General features: G+C 36.0%; 1 protein-coding gene across 1 annotated transcript in view; it reads left to right on the top strand.

The window, feature by feature from the left end:
• USH2A (usherin) overlaps nt 1–27,285 on the top strand; it is a 385,338-nt gene that overhangs the window by 298,716 nt on the left and 59,337 nt on the right. The window contains exons 50-59 of the mRNA XM_071739639.1: nt 2,514–2,737; nt 5,197–5,407; nt 5,785–5,982; nt 6,510–6,664; nt 8,371–8,569; nt 14,951–15,058; nt 15,613–15,796; nt 16,492–16,649; nt 24,220–24,378; nt 25,513–25,675. Of these exons, the coding sequence (XP_071595740.1) occupies nt 2,514–2,737; nt 5,197–5,407; nt 5,785–5,982; nt 6,510–6,664; nt 8,371–8,569; nt 14,951–15,058; nt 15,613–15,796; nt 16,492–16,649; nt 24,220–24,378; nt 25,513–25,675 (1,759 nt within the window). The remainder of the gene's footprint in view (nt 1–2,513; nt 2,738–5,196; nt 5,408–5,784; nt 5,983–6,509; nt 6,665–8,370; nt 8,570–14,950; nt 15,059–15,612; nt 15,797–16,491; nt 16,650–24,219; nt 24,379–25,512; nt 25,676–27,285) is intronic.

The following is a 27,285-nucleotide window of genomic DNA, read 5'->3' as shown; positions in this document are numbered from 1 at the left end:
TTTTCTCTTGAAAATAAAATAAAATAAAAATAAAGCTAGTTAAAGGCTGCTACACTGACATCCCAGACTCATGAAAAATGATGCTTTATACTGTTTTGGGTCCTGATCTGTAATAGATGCAACACCCATGTGTAAGCCAAGGATTTTTGGAGTAGTTTGCAATGTACACTGGCTCTGTATTTTGTTGATCCTCTATTCTTGCTCCAGAGGATAAGCCTTTTAATACTCATTTTTCCCTTTTGGAAGCATTGGTTTTACAGCTTTACTAAATTAGTAATTCATCACTCAGCTCTGTTTGTAAATTTTTGCAGTTGCTGGGGATGAACATGAAATAATTGTTGACAGAAATCACTGTTAGCAGGAAGTGTCTTTTCCAGCCCATGGATTTTCTTTTTGCTGTAATGCATTGTGTTCCTGTGAAACATAAATATATAAAGCATGACACACACATTCCATCTGATTTACAAATAGTTTGTATTCTGGTATTTTTCAGAATTCAGCGAGGGTTTATAGGAATTTCTGGATCCTCAAGCAATTGAATAAAGTGATTTTCAGAAGGCAAATAAATCCATCAGCATTGCCTGGCCCTATTTTTTTTTCTTGGAGCATACTTAAAATTGTACATTTGAGGTGTCAAGGTTCAGGAGTCAAGTGCTACATGTGATAAATTAAGCAAAGGTCAGAGGCTATGCAATGCAGTTTCAGAAGATTGTCTACCTCTGCCTTTGCAGCTCATTCATGCTGAAGTGATGCACTATGGGAATTACTACCAAATTCTGCTCTGCAACATCTGCTCTCCCTAAGTGAGTTAGTGCACGTCAGACATCTTTATGTCAGAATATTGCAGTGATGGATGCAGTCTTCAGAAAATGCTGCATAAAAATCTGGTGTGCCGTTCTGGCCATTAAGTGAAATTACTATTTAAATTAATGGCGCTGTCACAGTTTATCTGTGCAAAGAATGAACGCTGATTAGGGTATTAAGTAATTAGCAATTTATCACACTGGAACAAGGTTGATAATAATTAAAGAAGTAATGGTTTACCAAAGAAACTAGAAAGGGAGTCACTTCTTGTTATATGAGTGAAATCTTGGCTGAAAAATTTAGTTCAGTTAAACAAAGATGAGGTTCGCAGTGAAAGAATACAGCCTTGTTTGTTTCAATAGAAAAACAGTTCATTATCAAAATTTTAGTTTGCCTGTCAAAAGTCCCTTGGGGCTGTCTGAGTTGCTTATTAGTATTGAATTGAGTCATTTCCTGCATTAATTCTCTGTTTAAATTGGTAGAATCCTAGGACTACTTAGGAAAAGGGTGTGAACAAGAGGAAATATTTACGTCTTGGTGAGCTGGTGATCACAATTTGATTACTGTGAATGGAAACAGCTCTGAAAAAAAGGTAAAGGTTGCAAGTAATAGCACCATTTTTAGTCCTTCCAGTGATCTGAATGAAATCCTCTGAATGCTTTAGCTCTAGCAGGATCGTACCCTTAAAGAGCAATTTTCATTATGTATGAATTTCTAAGAGAGATTTGCTGCAATAAATGGCAGTGAGAAAAGTGGCCACTTTTGCACATGTTTTAAGTGCCTAGATTCTACAGAAATTATGTAGAATACAAACTACTTTGTAGATGTAACAGTGTGTCACAGCCTTGTTCTTTTGTTGAATTAGTTGAATTAGTAATAACATTTATTTCCTTGCCAATTCTAGAGGCAGTTGTATCATTTTGTTCATAATTAAAATTTACCCCTCTATTTAAATGCTGTGGGATTCAACTCTGATATTTCACAGCTGCAGGATAATTCATGTGAATATATGGTAGATTACACTGATTATGACAAGCCTTTAATTTTGCATTAAATTTATTAAAAATAGAAGAAAAACAGTGGAATTAATTTTGGCAGCTTATCAGTTCCACTATAGAAATGCAAATTATATTTAGGTAGTAACTTCTTAAAGAATAATTCTCTGTATTAGATGACTGAACTTTCACTGTTGGTGTTTTACAAGTCAACTGTTAGGTTCTACATAGCTGTAAGAACTCCCACTTTAAAACATGAAATGTAATGTGAAACATTTTGGAATGCTAAAATGCTCTATTGGAGGACTGCTCATGTGAGGGGGGATGAATGCGACCTGACTGGAGAAGCAATCCCAATTTCTACATTCTACAGGAAACTTTCATCAACAGTCTGTCTTTAAACCACTGTACCTTGGCATGGTGTTTCATAGCAAAGGTTCTTAGAGAAGTTCAGCAATGGGGTAAATTTATTGTAGGGGGAACCAATTTATGCCTCTAATTCTTGATTGTTTTCAGGAGGTCTGGAAGTCAGGACGCTTACTTCAGTCACCTCACGTTCAAATTTAATCTTACTTTAGCTAAATCTGTGTAATTCCAGCTGCTGGTGGGTTTATGCCAAGCTGCATCGCATTCTGAGCTTTCTCCTTTCTTATCTATTTATTTATTTACTTACAGTCCAAATTTGGGTATTTTTTGTATGTTTATTCATTTCAGGGATGTTCTGTTGTGGGCAGGAATATGTGAATAAGTCAGACGCCATATGCTGCTCAGGTTCCAGTGGTGAGTCCCTAGCACATGTTAGAAAGAATGACCAAGTGCCAGTAAAGTGCTGTGAGACTGAACTTATTCCAAAGAGCGAAGAATGCTGTAATGGAGTTGGATATAATCCTTTGAAATATGTTTGCTCTGACAAGATTTCAGCTGGAATGATGATGAAGGTAATTGATAGAAAATCTCTCGGTAGCTCTGATTTGACGATGGAAAGAGAAAGACACTGTTCATAACTATTTTTCTAAAATCAGAATATAAAAACTCTTGTGTGCATTATTCATTTTCACATTACATCCATATTAATACCGAATGAGTTCACCATGATTGATGTTATTGCAATGAATTCTAAAGGAATTAATAATGATTAGCTGCCTCTGTGAAGTGTTGCCCAGCACTTCAGATTAGTACAGTGGCTAAAAGCTGGCATACTAACAAGACTGACATGTATAGCCAGTTTTCATTCTGTGACTACTGTTCCTGATGATATTCCTTAAGTGAAATATAAAATTGAAGTGACCAGTTCTGAAGTATGAAAGTGCTATTACATTTTAATTTGGTCAGGCAGTATGACACAGATCTCCTAAAAAAACCCAAAAATAAAATAAAATAAAAAAAGCAATTGATAGAAAATACCAAAGTCCAAATCATATTGATTCACCCTGGTCCTATAGAAAACCATTGGCAATTTTGTCATAAATTTCAGCAGTACTAGGGTAGGTCCCTGAATAGCTTTTAGCAGCAATGAGAGCATTATTGTTTTGGTACCTTTCACTCCTAATAAAAGGTTCTCTATAAAATAATAAATAAATAAAAAGATAAAAGGTTCTCTAATGAAATATATAGTTTACTTTCACTTTGTTTTAAGGTAAGAGTAAACTAAGCATCATAAAGGCCAATACTCCTTCTTTTCAGATTAGTCCATGACTATATGGATCAGCATGAGACAATTAGGCCATACCTTAAAAGCTACAAAATCTTTCAACTCCAGTTGAATTCAACAGAAATCTTCAAGAATTGGTATCTTGGTGTTACATATAAGCTATAAAAACATTCTCAGGTGTTATTGTATTTTTTTTTAAGTAAATGAACATTTCAAAGGATGGAAACCCTGTTTATATATAAGTATGTTCTTTTCTATTAAGTAATATTTATAGCTATATTTATTATACATAGAAAGAGAGGAAGCAAGTGGTGAGAGAGAAAGAAAGAGGGTTGGATACGGTAAATTCAGAAATATGGAAATCAGATAGGTATTGTGGCATTTAACACTACAATAAAAACAACCCCACTCTGCCACATTCAGGTGTTCTATATCCTTTTCGATGATCTGCTAAGTTAATACAGAAATATTTCTTCCATCTTCTCCTTTTCATGTCAAGGTTTCCATGTCATTTCATTTTCAGATGGAATAATTTTCTCCTAGAGAATATCCCAGTGTTTTGATGAGTCAGCTACAGTACAATGCATTGTATTAGTTTATGCAAGGCAAAAAATGTCTGAGAATAGTTTAATGAATTCTGGTAGATAACTTGCTAGATCCAGGCCTTAGGTGTAATGTATAAACAAAGGAAGCATTTTGTGTCTCACTTACCTACAGCAAAAAAGAGATAGCATTACTAGTGTTCTGATATGAGCAAATTTACTAACATTAAAAGGACTGATATTCTTAGACATATTCTGGAGCAATTTTATATGTGAATCCAATGCATCTATATCTTACATCCTATATTGATATCTATCACAATGTAATATTTGTGAATGTGCCAAGCGTGGAGAATTAAATTAGCTGAAGTTCATCATCAGTTAATTTTAATAGGTGAATTAAGGAAGCGTTAGATAAAATCTTTTGGAGATTTTTTCCTTCTGAAGTTTGTAACCTAATGGACAGAAAAATGTATAGCAAATATTGCAGTACATTTCTTCCTGCAACAACCTATATTTTATGAGGATTACTTCTCTCTAGCTTATGGGATGGCAAAAATATTATTTCATGAATTTTAATGGAAACGTGGGTTTTCAGTGTATATTTCAGTTTCTGTGAATTGTTCTTTATGGGTTAAATGCTATATCTTTGTCAATGTTTGCAGTGGTCCTCTTAGTGCAGCAGAACTGCTATTTGGGAGTGATGTGGTAGATAAGACAATTTATGTAGCCCATGGATAGAGTTCTCAGCCTTGAAAGCTGTCAAGGAATTTCAGAGTCCTCTTGTGAGCCTAGCAAGCTGGGAAGTTGCTACGTATTTGCCATAGGATATTGGCCTTTGCAGAAGCAGAACGTTTAAACTCTGGGATAAAATCCTGTTCTCATTTGATTCTAGAATCTTCTTCTTTCAACAGACCCAGCTATTTGGGCTTACAGTGGTAAATTTGGGATGTTTTCATCCAAGGACTCTACAAAAAAAACCCTCTGTTTTTTTCACTTTTACAAAGGATTATAAAAGCATTGATGATCAAAGACAGTAGACAGGCCAAAGGCTGGAAGGGTCTCCCATATGCTAGAAATACCAATGTACTCAGTGTGGTTGTTTGATTTATGCAATGAACGAAGACAAAGACACACTAATGGAATAATTTCTAAAGAAAGCAAGATGTTATAAATATATTAAAATTGAATGTGTATTCCTTAGGTAAAAGAAGAATGCAAGGCTAATATCCTTTGCCCTTTATCCATGGAGTCAACTGCACATTGTGGAAAGTGTGACTTTGATCCTAGGGAGAATATATGTGCATGGATAAAAGGTTCACAGCGTGCTACACAAAAGGAGATAAAAGAAGGTGTGTGTCCAGTTGAAGAGGAGACTGTCTACACAGGAAGTCCCAACAAGTATTCATTTATAGGTAAGGAAAAGTGGCATATCAGATTTGTGATTTGCTAGTGTATTTAATTAGCTTTGGAGAAAAAGATGTTCTGAATGCTATCAGGTGTTCTAATTAAATGTGAAGCAATTGTAGTGAAGTAGCATTCTTTAAGAATTAATCTGTGAATCAGGACAGAAGCTTCAGGGAGCTGAAATGAGTGGTGAGAAGTTCAATGAATACCTAAGGTCTAAACTGGCTTTCACAATGGTTGTAGTACTGCTGTATCAAGAAATGGCCCTGACTAAAGGATCAACTTTCATATCTATCTATTTTTATACACAGAAAAAAAATACACAGAAGTTATTTTGTATTTTGGTAAGGCTGCGATGATCTATATGTAACTTTTTTTTTTCTAGACCTGAACCTTGAACCTTTTACCACCTATGAGTACAGGGTGGCTGCTTGGAATAGCTATGGAAGAGGCTTCAGTGAAATTAGCAGAGCTGTCACTAAAGAAGATGTACCACAGGGTTTAAGTCCACCAAAATGGTCCAAAGTGGGTAATCGGGAAGACATGATACTGCTCAACTGGGAAGAACCACTTCAACCAAACGGTATTGATTTATGTTAAAAAATATCTATCACTCAACTGACAGGGCCCAAAATCATAAATCATTTCTTAATTAATCACTAGCACTGAAATATACATATCACTAAATGCTGCAGATTGAGATAATTTTCCTTGCAAAGAACAGAGTCTAACTTCACAGAAGACAATTTAGTGTGTCTCTAAGAATTGCCCAGAAGCCTATTCTGAAAACATTTTTATTATGAAGTGGCAAATATGATCAAATCACAATCATGTCACAAGATATTTGGGGATTCGAGGGTGGGGGATGGTGGTATTTATGTTTCTTTCAGGAAATATTGCTTATGATTTTCAAACAGTGAGAAAACATGGAAGATCTTAAAAATTGAGAACTACGGAGGTGTTGATGTAGAGGCATCTGACATTAGAAGTTTAAGCAGATGATGATTACAGTGGTCACATTGAGATTTCATTTAATATTGAGTAGGTTGTTATAGTGTATCACCCAGGATTTCTCAGCTAACAAAAAGGAAAACTTTCTTTCTGCAATAGGTCTTATTATTTACTATATCATTCTCCGAAACGGAATTGAGCATTTTAGAGGAACAGAAATGAGCTTCACAGACACGAGTGGTGTCCAGCCATACCAAGAATATTCATACCAGCTGCGAGCCTGCACTGTTGCTGGTTGCACAGACAGCAGCAAGGTTAGTGAATTGGTCTTTATGGAACTGGTGCCAGAATTTTATCAGCCAGTGTGTTACCATAAAAATGCTTTTGGAAAGGTGTAATTTGAAGATGTGCTGATTATTGAGTAAGTGAAAACTATCAATAATCTTATTTGGAACCTAAGGTTGTTATAAGCAAGCAGAAGAAGGCAGCAGTATCTCAGTCTTGGCAAAGCTGAAATCGCACTGTAGGAACTGATGTTTGTTAAAGAGAAATCTGTATATGATTGAATAGAGTAAGGAATATTAAAATACACTTTCTCTAAGCCCTGAAATTAAATCTTTGCTTCTCAGTAGGAGGTCTGTAGCCTCTTCTGCCTTGGTATTTATTAATTTATCTGCTTTAGCTCTAATCTGTCAATTTGTTCAACAACCTTCTCATTCCGAGTCTCCTTCCCCTATATTACCCTTCACTGGCTTTCTGTGTCTGCACTTGCTTCAGGCTTTACGCTCCCTTTGTGTACAACGTTCCTCTGATTCAGTGTTAACCAAACAGAATCTCTTCTCTCCCTTTTTCACTGCTTCATTTCCTTTTGTATGACTTTGAACCATGGATAGCTTTCACCAGCATTACTATTTAACCACCTCTAGTTTCTATTCTGCAAAATACCTGCTTTATTAACCATTCGGAAAAACTATTTCTTAAGTGATCTCTTTTTGACAATAGTATCCATGCCTCTATGAAAATGACTGCAAGTGTAAGGTCTGTGGGGCAGAGGTGCGGAATGGCAGTGCTTGGTAATTATAATACTTATGAAATACAGGAGTTGATTTTTTTTTTTTACTTTGAGGTGTTTTTCTTATTGTTGTAAATCTCAGCCAAAACCACAGGAAAAGAAGCACTGATGCAGAGGGATGGAAATAGGTGGATAGTTCTTTACCTGCACAGAGACCTGTGGTCTAAAATCTCAGTAGGCACAATTGTTGCAGCCATTGACCTGAGCTAATAGATCCTGCTTATTTCTCTTGCCTGTAATAAGGAGTTTACTCTTGCAAACACTGAAGTCTGAAAATAGAGACTGATTCCACCAAATGCACTAAGACAATATATTATAGAGGAGGCACATCTTGTATTTACAGCACTATATAAATACTTTATGGTGGTAATAACAGAAAAAGAAAAGTGAAAAAAAAAAAAAAGATAAAAAGAACTGACTCATTTATTAAAACAGTGTTATTTGAAAGTGGGAGTATCAATAGAAAACAAGCTTTTTTTTAAGTTATTCTGTGTTTCAAAATCCTTGGCTTCCTTACAAAAATATGGAGTTGCAAATAACTACAATAGAGTTCAGATTGCATGGGATATATGGAGGCTTAGTCCCATGTTTACTAGTGCTTAAAATATATGAAATCAGGCAGTTAAAATGCAGAGACACTGACAAACCATATGGAAGAGAGTTATCAAGAGTTTTCAAGCAATACAGGTTTTGTTGTTTCACCCTGTTCTATACACTGCAGCTAAAACATGGTGAACCTGTTGTGATAAATTGTAGACATAGACTTATGTAATATATTCAAGGTCAGATTTCATTGTGAAAAAGGAGGAAAAAAGTAACTAGTTCTCCAGGCCCTTAGTAATGATATGCCAGCCCAAACAACATTTTAAAACAAAAGTGACATTCTCATTGATCATGGTATCTAGTGTACTATTGCATTAAATTACTATTTAATTCATATATCTTCAGGTAGTTGCAGTCACTGTCCAAGGAGTCCCAGAGCATGTTCAGCCACCAGACGTCAGTACTTTGAACTCAACATCATTACATTTAAGCTGGATTGCACCCAAGAAATCAAATGGTATCATCAGAGAGTACCAGATCAGTCAAGTAGGGAAAGGACTTATATACACTGATGCTGCAAGCAGAATGCAGTACACACTGTCAGGTAAGGAAGCAGAGCTATCTGACAGGCTACTGTCCTGTCATTAAGATATAAGACATTTTAATGCATTAAAATGGTACTTGTCATTAACTTTTAAATCCCCAGTACTGTGCACAGTTTAGAATTCCTGTTCATGACTTTACATGTCTTTATTTTTTTTAATTTCTTTCACTTCTGACTGATGTTTGTTAAAATATTAATAGATTTAATTTCAAAATTTTAAAATAAATCTATGCATTTCAAGATACATGCTTTGTGGTGTGCTTGAAGTCTCAGACATTCTGTGTAGGCTTGCCATCCCCTCACATTGATTCAAGTCACTCTTTTACCATGATTAATGGGCAATTAGTGCTGCAGTGAATGTGAAGTAGTGTAAAAGTAGGAAGGATTTGGTACTTTATGCTTGAAATAAAAAGGAAAGGAAGACAGGAAGGGAAAGATCCTGGATTCTGCTAATAACCGTATTTTACTTATATCTTTTTTCCCAAATCTTTAGTGACATTTCACTAGAGCATGTGTATCTGAAAGAAGCTTTAGTCAAGGGAGTTTGGAGTAAGATTTGACTCAGACATCACACGTATTGTTTTCACATAATCAGTTTTTACTTACATTGGAATACACTGAAGCAAAATTATTCTTAGAAATGTTTCTATTGAACACAAAATGGGAATATTAGCATTCTGGGATATCTTTTTTCACTCTTTGACCTCAAATTGCTCATTGAATTCTTGTAGCTATGTTTCTTAGGAATTCATAAGCACATTATTTTTTTCCTTTTTTTTTTTTTAACTCAAGTAGGAAAATTGGGGCTTTATATGCTATACACACCATATAGTAGCCACCCAAAGAACCTATGGCACATAAAACTTATACAGCACGTATGGCACTTTTGACCACTCCTCAAAGCATGAATCCTGAGTCAGTGTGGATCCCATAGCGCTTAAAAAGAGTCCTTCCTTGCTGTTGTCACTCAGAGAGGAAGAATTGCTGTTCCTCTTTCACAATATCATATTCAAGTGTGAAATTCATCAACTGTATATTACACCTGTCTTCATACTTGGTGCTTCTGGGCATCAGATACTCACTGAGTGTGCCAGTGAGTGACACATGTTTTACAACTGCTGTTGTAAGTTTAGATGGTAAAGAACACCTACCAACAAGGAATGATTTATTAAACCTATCGAAAAAGATTTCTCATGCTCGTACTTCCTTCCCCAAAGCCAGTTATACCTCCAGAGTAACTGAGACTTTAATGCAAGCCCTACTGTTTTTCTTACCAGCTGGAAGAGAGGCAAAACGCAATTACCTACTCAGAAACAACAATCATTTTTCCTTTTGTGTGCCTGTTCTGATAATCCACTGTCCAGTGCTGCCATGTTAAGCCAGGAGTGAAATAAGTGCTTATTTCTCCTGGCAGTCATAATCAAATGTAGTGCTGTTTTTTTCAGGAACTTCCTTGGGTAATGTGGAATTCATGGCAGTGATTTAGCAATGTGTTAATTATTGCTCTCTAAATTAAAATAATAAGATAAAACTATCAAATTGATTTCAAACATAATCTTAAATATTTGAACTGCTGTCTCATTCCCTGTGGATGTATGTTTTTGGTTTTCTCTCTTTTCTTTCTTTGTTTCCCCCCCCCCCAAAAAAAACCCTGCTTTTCCCTGAGCAACAGTTGAACATTAATGAAGCTGTAGCATTACCATTTCTTGAGACATTGAATCTAGGGTCTTGCAAATAACAGACAAGCAGGCTAGCACCTTGCCACTGCACCATTGTCTTGCTGCTTATTTTTAATTACATCAAAGCTTTGGAAACATGATCCCACAAATGCTTTGTGGGAATAGCGGTGAATGTGCTCATCATGTGAAATCCATAAATTGCTTATAATCCTCTCAAGATGTTAAAAAAAGCATTAAGTAATTGAAGACAGGAAGTCCTCAGTTAATTATTTAGAGGTGTTATCAATGCTTTAAGCAAACTGAAGCATTTTCTGCTATCTCACTGAGTTGAATGCCACTGGGACCTAGGGGCAGCAGCCATCATCTTCTCATATTCTGTAATGCAAACAGCACATGGCAGCTTGTCAATAAAAGACCTTTTTATATCATTTATTACTGAACACTTCCACTACTCTGTACAGAACAATTTGGATGACAGTTATGGCATTGTTTCACTTTGTGTTACTACTACTTTACAAATGGGCCTGCTAATGCTTTGCAGTGGGGGCCAGACAGAGGGTAAAACTGAAGAAAATAATTAGGGGAATAGTAATTGAAAGCTAAGAGTACCCTCTTCAGCAGCAGCAGGTGGGTTTATAGCAAAGATTCTTCTCAACTTCTCTTTTTTAATACACTAACGATAATATACCAAGTAAGTGGCTTTATCAAGAATTTCAGAGATCAGTTATCTTCAGGTAAAAGCTGAGCAAGATCATTGATGCTTATTTTGGTAAAAGAAACAAGATTAAGAAATACTTTATGATTTAATAGTTTGAAATTATTTCATCTGAACATACTGGGCATTTCATGGTAGTGAAAACTAAACCAACACAGAAATGTTGTCACTGGTCAACTCTGTCTCTGTGCAGCACTGAATCATCAGTAATATTTATCTAAAGGAAACCCGCGGGGGTGGAGGAGTTGTGTGAGGCTGTGGTCAGCAATCTGGCATCCTCCTGAGAAAAAATCCTACGGCTGGGCCCAGGAGTGTTATCTGGAGGGCTAATTACTGACCTTGCTGGAGCCATACCCATAAATGGAGACAAACAGTATCAGAAGGAATTGATTTGGCTAATAGAACAATACACTTTTTAAAAAAACACTGTTTCAAGCCCTTTGGCAAATGACAAATGCCACAATAACAAAAAAGACTGTTTAAAAAAATAAAATAAAATTAAAAAACATTAAACACCCTACACATACACAATTATAGACTGAAAAAGAAAAGGAGAAGTATCCTCTAGGGAGTGATCAAGCAGAGAAACTGGAAAAGCAAAATGCTGTTTATGTTTCAAGATTATCTTACTTGTTATTTTTATTATTAATTCCATACATAGATTTGCACAGAGCTTTCCAAAGCATGCATAAGACAAGGTGTTTAATGTAATTTAATAATCTAAGTAAAAATCTGCTGCCATGTTCCCTGTATGATTAGAGGTTTCAGGTATCAAAATTTCACCAATAAATTTAGCGAAACCATATGCTCTTTTTTTTAATTCTCATTTTTCTCTTTAAAGCATAGTTGTAAATGAGTATTGCTTTATTATGCATGTTTCCTTTAAAAGTGAACATGACTCCCTTTAGGGGAATTCAAGTAATTTGTTGCCACAGTAATCTTTTCTATCCTGAAATGTTAAATACTTGGCTTTCCTCCATGCCTTTGCCTTTCTCTAGTCTGCAACTGTCATTTTCTCCCTTCTTACTTTTATACACCGTGTTCAGATGATTTTTCTTCTCTTACAGTTCGTTATTAGGTTACAGCCAGAGCTGTCCCCCTGAGTCATCTCTTTATTTTCTTTCGCTCACATCTTCTTCAATTTGTAAGCAGCCTGCATGTCTTCCATTCAGTATTTTACCTTTCTACATAATTGTTGCTTATTCTTTCTATTTGTTTGCAATATATTTTAATTAGAATATCTTAGTACTTCATAAACAAAGATCTTGCCCAGTTTGGTTTTGGGTTTTTTTTTTTCGTGTTGCAGAAGTGCATTGTTCTTGTAATTACAGTTAAGCACATGAGCTTCATTTTAAGTATGTTACTAAGGTCACAAAGCCACATGCTTAAAAATTGACCTGCATAGTATGTATGAATTGACCTGCATAAGCCAAATTCAGCCTTTTGCACACAAGCAGTTTGCATTACATAGTAGTGTGGTCATTTGTACATAGTGATAATGCCTCATACAGTCCAAAATCTGTGCCTCTTCCAGAGAGGAATAAAATGAAATTTAAAAAAAAAAACAGGCTTCTCTACGTAGGACTTCTACCTCAGCTTTTGCTATGTTTGGTAGGCTTATTGTTTTCGTGGATGGTCCTGATTCTGCATCTACCTCGAGCTAGGTTTCCTTTCTGCTCTGGAGAAGTGAGGGAGGTCCGTTCATACATGCCTGTGGATGGTGTGAATCTGCAGCACAGCACGGGAGGCAAGAGGGATGGTGCCAGGTCAGAGGGATAAAATATGGATTGCTGAGGGGCTGGTGGCATTGGCTGCCAAGAGGAAGAAAGGAGAAGGGGCAGTGTCCCAGGAGGATGGCCAAGTGGAAGCACACAGGGCTGCAGTGAATGAAGTGTGGAATGACATGGAGTAGAGACCGTCTCTGGATGCAGGCAGTTGGCTTCTGTCACCCAGGGCATTCATGTCTGTTCAAGTTGTGGTGCTGAGGAAGGCACATCTCAGGCTGTCACAGCTTGTCACAAGTTGTGCTCAGATATGGAAAGTTTTAGATAACACCAGGTACTCTCACAGCCAGGTCTCAGGCATCCCAAATGGCCTCCTGGCAGGTCCAGGGAGCTTTCCATTTCTCACAGTCTCTTTGAGTTAGCATCCTGCTTCTGAGAGAGAGCATTCTCATTCTTTCTTTCTTTCTTTCTTCTTTTTTTTTTTTTTTTTTTTTTTTTTTTTTTTTTTTTTTTTTTCCTTTAATTTTTTTTTATTCTTCTGGTTCTTTATTGAGCCATCTGCAGTGCTCAGCTGGTTGGTGTTAGTGAAGCAACTGTGCACTCTAGGGGTGGACACCCGAAAAGAAGTCTTGAATTACAATTAGGCAGACTAGAGGCCTCATGGTGGAGGGAATTTAAACTGTGCCACAGACCCTGTATACAAAGGGAGTCAATTTGCATTGCTACCAAAGGAATTTCCTAGTGTATGAGTGTTCAGTTTTACAATCTTCAATTTTTTCTATTTTTCTGTATAATTTGCTTCTGTTGTACTGTTTGTGCTCTTCACATTGAGGAACAGGAAAGTTTTAAAAATATATTGTGAGGTGTTAATAAAAGAGTCCTTGAAAACAGGCAAGAGAGACATTTCCAGTGTCCATGCCTGCTAGTATATTTTTTAAGATGAACTTAGAGGAATACCCAAAAGAGCATTTTAGCAGAGACCCTGTAGCCTGGGCTGGAGGCTGCCAAAACTCTGTAACCCACCTCTGTGAAGCAGAGTGATCAGCAGCTAAAGCTGAGCTCTAATATATGCTTAAAATAGACTCACTGAGGTCTGCATCTTTGATCATTTAGCTGTAAGAAGCCTTCAGTGGGTGAAAATATTGCTATTTTCAATACTTAGTATCTTAACGAAATTTTGAGTACAATTTTATGAGGAGTCCCAAAGTCAAGTTCTTAAGCTGCAGGCAACCTGATGGCAAATCCAAAGTCATGGATACATAGCACAAGGATGTTTGAAAATTTCCAAGGAAATGTCAAAGCAATATATTCTCTTCTAGTCTTGTTTAAGGATGTCCAGCATAGAAGGTTTGAACTGAAAATTCAGATTAAAAAAAAATTACAAGTAACTGAAATTAATGTCTTGTAATGGGGAGGGCTTGGTTGTCAGCCCTACTCCTAACTGCTTTATAGCATTTACAGTAAAATCTTGCAACAAATAGGAAAAAAGAGAGGAAAAATTTGAATGGATAGAAGTTGAGAAGGGGGCAGGAAGACAATATCTTTGGACTTCTTTGCATTATAGCAGAAAATTCCAAGTAAGAGTATTTTAATATCTTTTCTTATTGTTGTGAATATATTTGTAATAAATTTTCAAAACATTTCAGGTACTTCTGCTTTTCCAGTTCAAAACTCTAAGCAGTTATACTTTCAGGTGCTTATCTGTAGGAAACCTTTGAACTTCTATGGCCATTACCAGTGATGGAGATCATGTCTGTGCCAAGAATGTTCAGATGCTTTCCATTTAATTTTTTTACCATTTTGTACAGACAAAAGTATAGGTTTAAAACCCCAAACCAACCCATTCAAACCCAGAGATAACTCCAAAAGACTACCACCTTAGAGACTGGGAAAATTTTCAGATGTTAATATGGCCTGATATATGGACTGTTATTACTATGCTGCAAGTGCCATCTAAGTTAACTGGTTTGAAGGTAATTCAAATATGTCTATCTATATGAGGGGCATCCATTGCAGCACAGTCACATTCCATCTGAATTGTTTTGTCATGTCTTTTAAACTGGTAGGAGAAGATATAAATCTAAATTAGCTAGATTTCACCATTTTAATATTATTCAGATGTAAAATAAGAATGGTTCTTATTTTATGCTTGCCAAAAATACAGAAAGTTAACTTTTAAGTCCAGTAACTTTCTATATAGTGATACAGTTCTTGGGATATCTGATGTTAACATTTCATTCTAAACCCTGTTTGCTCTTTCTAGGTCTGCAACCATACACTAATTACAGCTTTGTGCTTACTGCATGCACATCTGCTGGGTGTGCTTCTAGTCAGCCACTTTCAGGTCAAACTTTACAAGCTGCTCCTCATGGTAAGGAAAAAAAGATGTTTGAATAGAACTGCAAAGAGATTATTATATGGGCTTGTATTTTCTGATGGTTTAACAAGGTGCAAAACTCCACTACAATCTATCAAGCTATCATATACAAATTTACACAGGGGAGTCCATCGCCCTAGGAGAATTTGTATTTTAACACACTTTATACTGACTGCCTGGCACTGTATTTATACTTTTTTTTTTTTTTTTTTTTTTTTTTGATAGTTTCCCCATGTTTATCTTTGCATTAGAAATTTTAGAATTAGCAGATGCATGTTTTTTAAAAGCACAAATAAATATGCAGAGATAATTGGGCATGTGAAGGCTGCAGCCTTTGGCCCTGTTCTCCGTTAATCTGTACCTTGTTTAGTTGGTTGCACAGGATATAGGTTAAATTTGGAAAGTGTGTTAAATTCTGCCATTCTCTCTGGCAATGTTTTATGCTTTAGTTATATTGCTGAAAGCAACAACACAAGCTGTGGGAAAGGAATAAAAAAATCTATGTCTCTATCATAAAATTTAAAATCATATCATTGTGATGTTAATAGGGGTATGGCCAAACCCTCACCATATCATAGTCAGTTCAACAGAAGTGGAAATCTACTGGAGTGAACCAAAGAAACCCAATGGACTCATTACTGAGTATCGATTATTTCGTGATGGAGAACAGATTTTCCTGGGTCGAAGTGCAGACCTGAATTTCACAGATGTTAACCTGAAACCTAACACTAGGTAAGACGTGGGAGAGCTCTGGTAATATGTGAAAGGTGCTCAAAATACAGGTAAATATGTGAAATGTACAAAATATAAGTTGCTCTCTTAACAAAAGAAAAACTTCTTACAATGTTATTCCATTACTGAAAAAAATGGTAGATTGCATTTAGGAGGCTTCCAAATTTCCGGATTTTAGAAAGCCTTATTTAAAGGACTTCTTTTTTTTATTTTTCTGAGAAATAGATCATTCTGTTTCAAAGAGGGGAAGACTTTTTTGTTTTCCTTCAGTGTTTTACTGATAGGTTGTTTTTTTCCTTCATGGAATATACTTAGAAAAAAATTAAGTCTTTATACGGCAGACAGCAGCGTACATGTTTTATGACGTTTCTGTCCATATTGAACATAGTGGCTCAGAAATAGCAGCTGCTGATATTTTTATAGAAGGCATTCCAAAATTGATTTTGACACTTTCAGGATCAGTACTTCTCTCCCTTATGTAAGCTAATGTGAATTTTAGAATTAAGTTATTATGATAAGTAAAGAGTTACTTTTCTCATATTAAGAAACCTTAAAGGTGAAAATCTTCACTAATGAAGCATTTGTAGCACTCTTTGTATAGACTGCTTTAAATTGGTGAAAATGGAAATGTTCTATTACTGGTATGCCTAAAGCTTCTAACCATAGTGTCTACTGATCTTTTTGTGTTTGCACAGATATGTTTACCAGATGGAAGCGAGCACTTGGGGTGGCAGCAACACTAGTGATAAATATGTTATACAAACACCAGTAGGAGCACCAGAGAAAATTCATGTCCCATATAACGTCACAGTAATTGATGCATATTCTATATTTCTAGCTTGGGATGTGCCAGGTAAAAATGTATTTCAGTGTAGTACTTTGTAGTAAAATGAAAGGATGGAAAAATTAGTATACTCAGACAGGCAGCTGAATCATTCTGATATTTTTATTATTTGTATTTGGGCTTAGTATTTGTGTGATTTAAATAACCAGTATCTAAAGCTGTTTCTTTCTTGTGACATAGTATTTTATTAATATTGACCTATATACTTGAAATAGGTATTGTGAGGATTAGCTGATCAAAAATCCATGTTAATTTGATCTTGTAAACTATTACTGAGTGCAAGTATTAAGGAAACAAAAACCAATTATGCTGAAAATGAGTTTTCCTTTCAGTTCAGTTTAGTTCAGTTCTTGTTCAGACCAACTTGAGTTATCAATGGGGAACCATGCCAACCTTTTTGGGTTGATGATATCTTGATAGCTGTCCTAATTAAAATGTCCCATTGTCCTGCATCTATACAATGTTGAGGTCCCTTAAAAAAAATGTCAGTGTGACACAGAGATCCTTTGCTAGGATTGAGTAAATTTTATTCATCAGAGCACCATATTGTTATGTTGGCAAGTTATCTTGCAGAGGGTGGGTCACCAAAAGGCCCAAAAATGTTTTCCCTCTTGTTATTCTTCTCCTGAACATCACCAGGTTGTCTGGGTGGGCTACAGAGTTAGGCTAAGGAGGAATAACTGAATAATAGCATCTTTGTATATGAGAGGCTGTGCTCTGTATTATTAATATAGATCGTAACTAAAGTGGCTGGTGTATTTTACTGATGTTCTAAAAATTATATGCTGTAGTTATTGTGCAACAATGAGAGCAATGTAAATGAATAGTTTTCTGTCTCGTGTAATTAATCTACATCAAGGTGTTTTCCAGTTTCTAGATATCCTCTTTCTCTTCAGTTAAAATGAGGTAATTTTTTTTAGAAACTTCAGATATTTGCCTGTTCTAATAACAACAATACTTGTTTTATCAGTGAACTCAGGGAATTCTTTGATGTCTTCCTTCTTAATTTTTTAAGATGTTATTTCCTTGCATAGCAGCCACAGTAGATTCAATTCACATTAAAAATAAAGTCACCTAGAAAAAATATTTTGCCTTCAAGGCTGGTATTGCAAGCATTGTGGCAGTGCTTAGCAACATTCACCCTACCCATTTAAGCAATGACTAATAAATCTATAATACCCTGAGCTGTCAATCTTTTAGTTTTCAGAAGCACACAATCCATTATAGAAATGCTATAATATATGAAAAAGATTAAAATCTTAAATTAAACTTTTACCCCTACTGCCTGAAAGGATTTAGAACCCAGCAGAAGGCAGGTGAATTCGAATGGCATATAATCTACAGTTGGTTTTATTGGAAAGTGACTCATGCTGTATTATAGTTTTGATAATAAATGTAATTTAATGTACGAAATATTCAGCAGCATTATAAATAGATTTAAAACATAATATACTGGAAAAGTGTGGGCTGGTGAAGAGTGTGATGTTTCCCAGAAAAGCTTGTCCTTGTTGTTCTAGACTTTTTTTTTCCAGCTGCTCAAATTCCTGTTACTCAAAGTTAAAAGCCTGCAAGGAGAATCAGGATTTGTGTAGTACATTTGGATCTGTTGCAATTAAGATTTTTGCATACAAAGGTTCATGTATTCCTAAAACCACATAATCAGAGAGATGAGGAGGAGACTGAATATCATGGCTCTGGAGAGAATGCAGGTCTGATGTATTCATACAGCTCTAGGAATGATTCTCAGCCAGAGGAAAGCACATGTCCTTGTTTCCAGTTCTGGAACACACCTTGAACATTTATCTCACTTTTGTGGATATTTGGTGACTCAGTTCCTTCCTCTTTGCTTTCCTGTTGTGGAGCCAATTATTTAAAGTTTCACATGTGAATCACAGATCGTTTTTCATGCAGTGCCCCTGCTGGGTATACAGCAAAGCAAAATTTGCTGCTTCTAATATTATAGTAACTCAGAGCCACAAGCCAATCTTTCTTACAGGAATGGGGAGTACTAACAGCAGAGAAATGTTGCTAAATGCTATTAAATGATACTAATGCTTCTAAAAGAAGCCCTGTGTGCAGTAGCATAGTATATGCAAAAACTAGGAAATTAATTCTTGACTTTTCATAATCTTGCTTCATGCTTATTCTGAGTCCTTTGGTCTTCAAGTGCTTTTTTCTCAGAAGAAAGACTGCGGGGGATGCAGGTGGAGGTTTATTTTGGAGGTTTTGATCTTCTGGAATGGCATACATCCCATTAAAAGGTCCTATGCATGCAGACTTCTGGGGCCACATGCATCCCAAATTTGGGAGGGTTGGCCAAAAGAGTCTACAACTTGTTAGCATTATTTATGTCATTATGCATGGAGCTGTTGTTTTGTTGGGGTTTTTTCCTTGATCTGTTTTCCTATGTATATGAATCTGTATTTCTCAACAGGCAATACTGATATAATGCAGGTTTACCTTGTAAATCTAGAATGTAGCTTTTATTATAAGGATTCGTAGTCTCGGCAGTCCCTTGGACCAGACGTTTGTTTTAATTGATATAGTCTTCATGAAACAAAGGGATTTTTATTGAGTAGTTTTTGATAAGAGGTTAGTTAGTCATGGTGTCTTCCTGTCTGTGCATATCAGGGACACTTTGGCATTCTGTCTTCTTATCTGCTGTAATAAATACAGATCAAATATTCACCCTCAGGATTTATTATGGGCATCATATTACACAGACCTTCGTTTTGATGGCTTTAATTATAATATTCAGCATCTGTAATGTTTCAAAGTCTTGTGACTTTATAGATATTTAGCATCTCAAAACTCCTGACTGACCTAAATAGCAAGGTGGCTGAGTAGTGGTTAAAATGTTGCATTCAGAAAAATATTTGACACACCTCACTCACTATAGAAAATAGGACTTCATTTTCTGGAATAGGTATCCCATTCTCTTGTGTTGCATTGCCTCAGTGCGTAGACTTCAAAGGTATGGAACATTTGACTGATACATTACAGAAGGATATGTTACAATTACTTTGAAACTATTAATGCCATGAAGAGAAGACAGAAATCTGAATGGACACATCCCCACCAGGTAATTCTTCATAAAATTATCCATAAATGTTATTGATAGGTGGGGAGGTAGCCATCCTGCATTGCAACTCATTGCCAACCTCACTGGTCCTCACTGGGGGCCTTATTCTTCTAGATATCTTCAGTTGCTTCTGGTGATACCATGGAAGCTGGACACACTCAAAAAGAGAATCCTGTCTTTTGCTCCTAGGTTACTTGCTTCATATGCTAATGATCATCTAGATTAAAATGTCTTCTCTCATCATGTTTTAACACTACTTTATCGATCTCTGGGTTTGCTTATCAATTAGAATCAAAGTCACATAACATGTCTGGATTCTTCCTTTATTATTCTTGGGCTCAAATTTGGTATTTGAATGACATTTATTTGTTTCTTAGCTTTGTCCTTAGCTTACCCATCTGACCTGCTATCTCCTTTCTTGTGGACGAAGAAAATTTTTTGCTAAACCAGTGTTACATTTCCTCATTTTATTTTCTCATGGAAGCTCTTGTTTGCTCTGTATAATTGTAGGACAAATATTTCAAGCTCAGTGTCCAAAGTTCTTTATCTGGAAATCAGTCAGCATCTCCAGCTCTTACTGTCTTTAAAGTCTTGTTGGAAATCCTTGATACAAACAGAATGAGATACCTGGATATTTGAATCTTAAAATAAATACTTAGGAAGTCAGTTTTTTAATTTTATTTTATTTTGTGAGAATAAATATTAAAGTTAAATATTAAAATACAACTTAACTCCTACTTGTTTATAAATACAAGATATGATGTTTTTACTTTAGTATTTGTTGACTGTAAGTGAAACAGTTCAACTGTTCTGCTTTGATTGTGTTTGATTTGGTTTCACATAATACTAAAGAATTTTTCAGCAGTTGAGCTCCGACAGATTTTAGAGACCAGTTTGTAAGCAGACTGTGGCTTCTTCCCCCCAGTTCTAACCATCTTGTGCTGCAGATTGTGTTTTATGAGCTACCCCAGTTTTGAAGTGTGCAGAACCATCAAACATGATTTTCAGGATTTTGCAAAGGATTGTCCATTAAATGTTATCCAAATATGCATACAAAAAACCCTAGGTTTAGTTTGATTGACTTGTCCCGTTGCAAAATGTGCACCTGCTGTGAAATGAAGTCACAGAGAAAAAAAAAAAAAAAGCAGAATAATTTAAGTTTTTTATTTGTAAAGATAATCAGGGTTTCTCTGATTACATCTTAACTTCATAAATGTTAAATAACCTATCAGCATCTAGTTGTTGTAAATTATGAAAAAGTGTATTGCTGGGAATATTAACCAACTGAGTCCTTGTTCTTTAGTGAACATGAAAATGTGTTATGGCAGGTTGTCATTGTGCTCATGGTAACTTTGACACCAAATAACAAAACTGCCATTTGCTCTTAGGGTAAACTGGTTCACTTGTGCTTTTAAGGTTCCTTTTATACTGACATAAATTTATGAACTATGGAACTAACCAAGTCTTGTGGTTTCCCAGCTGACTTTAACAAATATGCCCATTTCATTTCCTTCAGTCATCAGAGCACTCAAGGTAGTAGTTTCAGACTGGCTGCAGCTGCTGAAGGCTGTTCAGGAAGAAAGCGCTTTCTTGACAGGTTTCTGTGTTGTATGAGTATATATTTTTTATTTTTCAGGTTATAAAATGATTCTTTTATCTTAGCAGTCAATGAATTTCAGCAAATTGTAAAAATATTTCCATTGGATATTGGAATTTTTTTGATGTTAACTTTGTTTTATATACAATTTCATTTTCACTTATTGAGACTATTATCTCCTGATCATATGTATTATTGGTACAATTCCTAACATATTTCTAACCTCTAGCAAAGATTTTGGGTTTGGTGAGGGTTTTTTTCAGCATTTCTGCTGAGATATGGACATCTGTGTTCTTTGATGCATACTTATACCTGTATTCAGCTGCCTTTGTATTTAATCTTCCATGGGAAATCGAACATTCTGAATAGTTTCAAGTTCAAAGGTTTGTGGCAAATTTTGCCTAGAATAAATGCACTGATCAGATATACAGAAGTGTCACTTTCATATGATAGTGGGATTTTCTGGCTGAAATATCTGGTCTGTTGTCAGATCTGGAGAAGGATACCTTAACTCCAAGATTAGAGAAAAGATTTCAATTTGATGTGCTGTCTTTCATTTTAAGCTCCTAAATTCAGATATTCTGTTGTGTAACAGGTGCTCCAATTATAGGGGGGGGAAAAAAAAAAAGCTCATTTAGCTGTAATATATATCTTTAACTAGAGGTATAGTTATACACTGTACACTCAACTTCACTCTTCCAGTGCATTTAATCTTCCATATATTACAGACAAAAAATAATTTTCTTTGTTGCTGTAGAAGCCATCTACTTCAAGATCACCTGACAGAGGTTTACATAGATCTGTTGGAACGAGTCTAGAGGAGGGCCACAAAGATGACCCAGGAGCTGGAGCATCTCTGCTACAAGGAGAGGCTGAGGGAGGCTGGGATGGTTCATCCTGAGGAAGAGAAGACTCTGGAGGGACCTTGTAGCTGCCTTCCAGGACTGAAAGAAACCTGCAGGAAGGCTGGAGAGGGACTTTTCATAAGAGCGTCCAGTAGAGGAAAAGGGAAAATGGTTTCAAACTGAAGAACAGGTTTAGACTGGATCTTAGGAAGAAGTTCTTCAGTATGAGGGTAGTGAGACTCTGGAACAGGCTGCCAACAGATTTTGTGAATGTCCCCTCTTTGGAGGTGTTCAAGACTAGGTTGGATGAGGCTTCGAGCAACCTTGTCTAGATGAGAGGTGTCCCTGCCCATGGCAGGGAGATTGGAGTAGATGATCTCTTAGGTCCCTTTCAACATAAGCCATTCTATGATCCTGCGTGACTTTAAAAGTTGTGTTTCTATGATTCTATTCTTAATTATTAAATTTTGGTGTTTTCCTCAAAACCTTTACAGTGAAAAAATATACAGCGGGATTTTTGCATTCTCTGTCTCCTTTCTTCACCTTTTCCAATGACTAATATCAGTATCTTTTTTAGTTCCTGAGCAGTCAAATAAGATTGAAGGGATGCTTCCACTTCAGGGCTATTGCTTCAGCCTTTTACTGTAATGGCATTTCCTTTGTCTAGCATCTAGTGAGGCAGCAGCATCTTATTTCTGTGGGATTTTTATGTCCTGTTTTTCTTCTGAGAATTGTAAAAACTTTGTATTTCAAAGATTTTTCTGATCTTCCAAAATACATCAGTTCTTTGTAATTTGGAATATCTCTGATTTCCAACTTCTTGCAAACTTCTTGTGGAAAAAAATGCTCTTTTTAGCTTCCAGGTAATAGTAGGTCATAGTATCAATGTAGATACTTTACCAGAAAAAAGGACCAAAACCACTATTAGGAGAAAGAATGGAGTTATTTTCCAAAGTTGCAAACGGAAAGATTCTCAAGATTTGGAAAGCCATGTTTATAGACATCTGGTTCTTGGTGCAATTACAAAGACAGCTAAAGTAGGTCTTCTGTGGAAAGAGATATATTCTCTTAAGAACCTTGACTCATTTCAGAAAGGTATTCTCTCGATTTTGAATTTTGTTCTTTCTTAAGACTATGCCTTATATGATTGCAGAATGAAGGAAACACTGGACAGATTTTTCTTTGTATTCTCTTGGTTTTATGAAACTTCTTCTGTCTGCATAGAACAGTATAGAGTGGAAAAAAAAATAAAAAGCATACAGCCCATTTCCTAATATGAAACCAAATCAAGCCAATCAAAAAAAACCAAAATCAACCCTGAGAAATGGGAGGAAACAAGATACAGGAACCTCTGCCAATCATTCTGAGGGGATGGCATATGGCTTAGCATGCTCTTGGGGAAAAGCTGATTTTTCAGCTTCTCAACCAGACTGGAAAATTAGGAATTGACAGCATGGGAGGGAATAGATGGTGGGAATGGGGGGAAATGTCTGGAATAAAACAAAATAGTAAAAACTGGGGGCTTTTTCTTCAACTAAAAACTGATAGTTTGGAGTTTTTTATCAGTTAAAATGATGTTTCTTGGTTCAGGCTAGTGTTTTGTAGTTTACTGGTAAGGCAGGCTAAGGACCTACATTCGACTACTGCTGCTGGGCTAACAAGGGATAATTTGCTAAATGGTGGCAATTCACTTCTTTGATCATATGGCTCTATATTCAAACAGCAGTGCTGCCCCTCCAAAACAAAGAAATAAAAACTGCTTGGTTCCCAATCATAAGGTCACTCCTCTTCTCAAGAGTAGCAATTGCAACATGGTCGTTGTTTGAAATTAATTTTGATTTTTAACTAAGAACTGTAACATCTGTCTTCCAGATGTGATCTGCAGATGGATCTATTCCAGTTTATCTTTAAATAGTTTTAGTTTCTGAAAGAGGCAGTAGGCAAAACCTCCAGAGGGGGCTTACATTTAAAATTGCATATGATGAATGCTTCTTTGAAGTTGTCCTGCACTGTTGTATTTCAGATAATCACTGGTTCTTCTCTGTTTCACAACAGGGATATTCATTGTCAATGTGCCTTTGGAATACAACATCCTACTGAATGCAAGTAGTCCCACTCTGCTGGTGAAGCCAGTAGGTCGAGCACATTTTGCTTTGGTTGATGGCCTAGATCCTTACACCCTGTATGAGATAAGAATACAAGCATGCCAGAATGGTAAGATGATTTTAGAAGACTCACCTCTGTGGCTAGAAGGGAGTGGACATTTTCCAAATAGATTCAACTCAGCAAAACAGATTAAATCCTCTGTCTGCATTGGAGTATAGTGTTTGCCTACCAAGAAGAAAGCCTAGCACTGAATGAAGCATTAAATATTTCTGCATGTTATATCGTTAATATTTTATACAGAGATTTTAAAAATGCATTTTAGGGAATATGTGCCATTTTATTGAAAACTCTTCCCAAATAGCTTAACTATTTTTTTAAATGTGCATACAGAACAAAGTTCTGTGACTGTTCACCAACAAGAAGTGGTGATCAAAAAGACAAGAGAAAGGAGCCCAAATATTAACAAATTCCTTGACTTTAATGGAAATTTTCAAAATCCTATTGCAATAAGTCTTTCTAAAATGACACCTTGGAACCAATTCTCTTCTCACCTGCCCTGGTGAAAATTAGGAGTAATTCATCACTGTAGCTGCAGTAATTTAAATGGGTGTTTAATAATGAAATTAGGTGAAATGAGGCACCATTTCACCAGGAGCTTCTTTACTTGACATTCATTTCCTTTTACTGTATTATCTGGTCCTTGTGGTACCTTACTTTAGGAGTGTTCCATCCTGAGCTCCATTGCAAAGAAAAGTTCATGCTCATGAAAGACATGGGAATTCTGGCACTGCCATCCAAGCATGTCAGTGATGTCCACATTAGCTACTTCTCATGTTTCTCTCAAAAGATCTCACTGCCTTAAACCCCTTTAACTCATACTTCTTTTCCTGGTGTGGGTACATTTTTGTACATTATGGAGACCATCATGGGATCTCAAAGAGATTTGTGGGGGCAATGTAACAATTGAGACTAGACAGTTTCTGAAAGGAAATTTAAATAATTTAATATGGGAAAGTATTAAGAATACATGAAAATTTTATTTTATTTCTTTGTTTTATCAAAACTCATGAAGTGCTGTCTTGTCTTTGCTTTCTTCGGTGATTTGCTGCTTTCATATAGTAAGTCTTGCCATCATATAGTTCATTTGGAAAGGATGTAGTCGTTTACTTGTATTTTGATTTTTTAAAATGACTTTTTTTGAGGAAGAAACTCTCATCACTAAGCAAAATTCTGACTTTGTAGGTGGCTGTGGAGTGAGTGGTCAAACATATTCAAGAACTGCTGAAGCACCTCCTAAAGAATTGAGCCCACCTTTCATTAAAGCACTGGGATCTGCACTTGTAGAAGTAAAATGGGCACCGCCTGAGAAGCCAAATGGCATCATTACTAACTACTTTATTCACAGGTAAATGTTTTTATCATCTCATATTCTTAGTCTTATTGAATAGTTCATTTCTTTATTCCTTTATATACCAGAAGGTGAAAAAAAAAATGCAGAAATAGAGGGTGAAAAAATATATATTGCATTTCAGAAGTTGAGGTAGGATTCTGATCTATGAATGGACAAGTTAAGAATAAGAGCAGAGTCAGGAATCATATTCCTGATTTACAGTTGACAAAAAAAGCAAATGAAAATATATGTTTCAAAATTCAAAAGGGTGGTCAAAAGCTGTTAGATACTCCCACTTTGATTACCCACACCACTAGGTACATTCTTCAGTCCTCTCTTATAGGCAATTGAGAAATTTGTAATAGAAAAAGTAATAATTCACCATATCTAAGATTTTTAAGATATCTAGGTTTCTAGCATTTTTCCAAGATAAGTTATGTTCCTGTTTTTCAATAAGTAATTACAGTGTAGCTCCATTTTATATAACCTTACAATTAAATTGCATCTATTTATGTTCCCTGGTGTTTGTATGGAGCTACCCTGCCTAGCTAGTTCCCTGTCACATCCTTGCTCCCAATGAGGAGCTTCATCAGCTCTGCGTGAGGATTTTCCTCTCTAGATAGCAGTGTTTACAGAAATCTCAAAGTAGCAGTGCACTGGCATCTGCTGTGCCCCTTAATCCTTTTATTGTCTAAGGGACCTTCTTGAATAGTTTCAGAAAGTCAGGGGATATAAAACTCAAGCCATGTATTGGAAAGGAAGTTAAACTCTGATGTTCCTGGGTTTCACAATATGTGGCAAACATGCTGGGCTGAACCTAGCCCTTCACAAAGAGAGTTTGGGGCATTTTATTATATTAGAGCTATGACTGAGAAGACAGAGAATCAAATTACCTTTGGAATCAACAGTGATGATTAATATAAATTCACTTTTGCCTTAAACACATTAGTAGTCTACTAAAATACTTGCTCTCTTAAAATATCCTGTTGTTTGCATTTTTTTTTAATTGTCTGATCAAATAACAAGGTTCCTCCCCAACATGAAGAGGAATAAAGTGTATGTTATAGACCAAGACATGTCTTCACTCTGTTGGTTTTGTAAATAAAGCAGATGATTACTGCTGCTATTCCATGGCAGCCATAGAAAGGGAAAACAGGAAATATAATGCAGAAAGCCTGCTTCAATGAGAAATACTGTAAATTGAATTTGACAGCATTTGATGGCATTTGATTATTCTAGTCACAGCCAAACAATGATATAAAGAGTAATATGAAACAGAATGTGTTACTGCCTAGCAGACTCAGAAGCAATAAACCTTCCTCCAATGTGACACAATCACTTCACAATCATAATTGTAGCCTGTTTGATACCTCTGAGTACAGCAGAAGGGCACTGACTGACATAGATACATTTTGGTTTTTATTTAAAGTGAAATGAAAATGGCGCACTGGGGCTCCAGATACAATCGTTATATTCACCTACATAGGCATGAATCACTTGGCAGTTATTTCAGCTGAAGTTTAAATGTGCTTAGACAACAACAATATCAAATCTTTCTCAGATAGCTGCAAAAAAAAATCAGAAATGGGATGTAAGCACATAGTTCTTTTTCATTTTGTAGCTGC

This window comes from Heliangelus exortis, chromosome 3, assembly GCF_036169615.1.
Source record: "Heliangelus exortis chromosome 3, bHelExo1.hap1, whole genome shotgun sequence".
Lineage (NCBI taxonomy): Eukaryota > Metazoa > Chordata > Aves > Apodiformes > Trochilidae > Heliangelus > Heliangelus exortis.
This window is presented reverse-complemented; position numbering and strand designations above follow the sequence as displayed.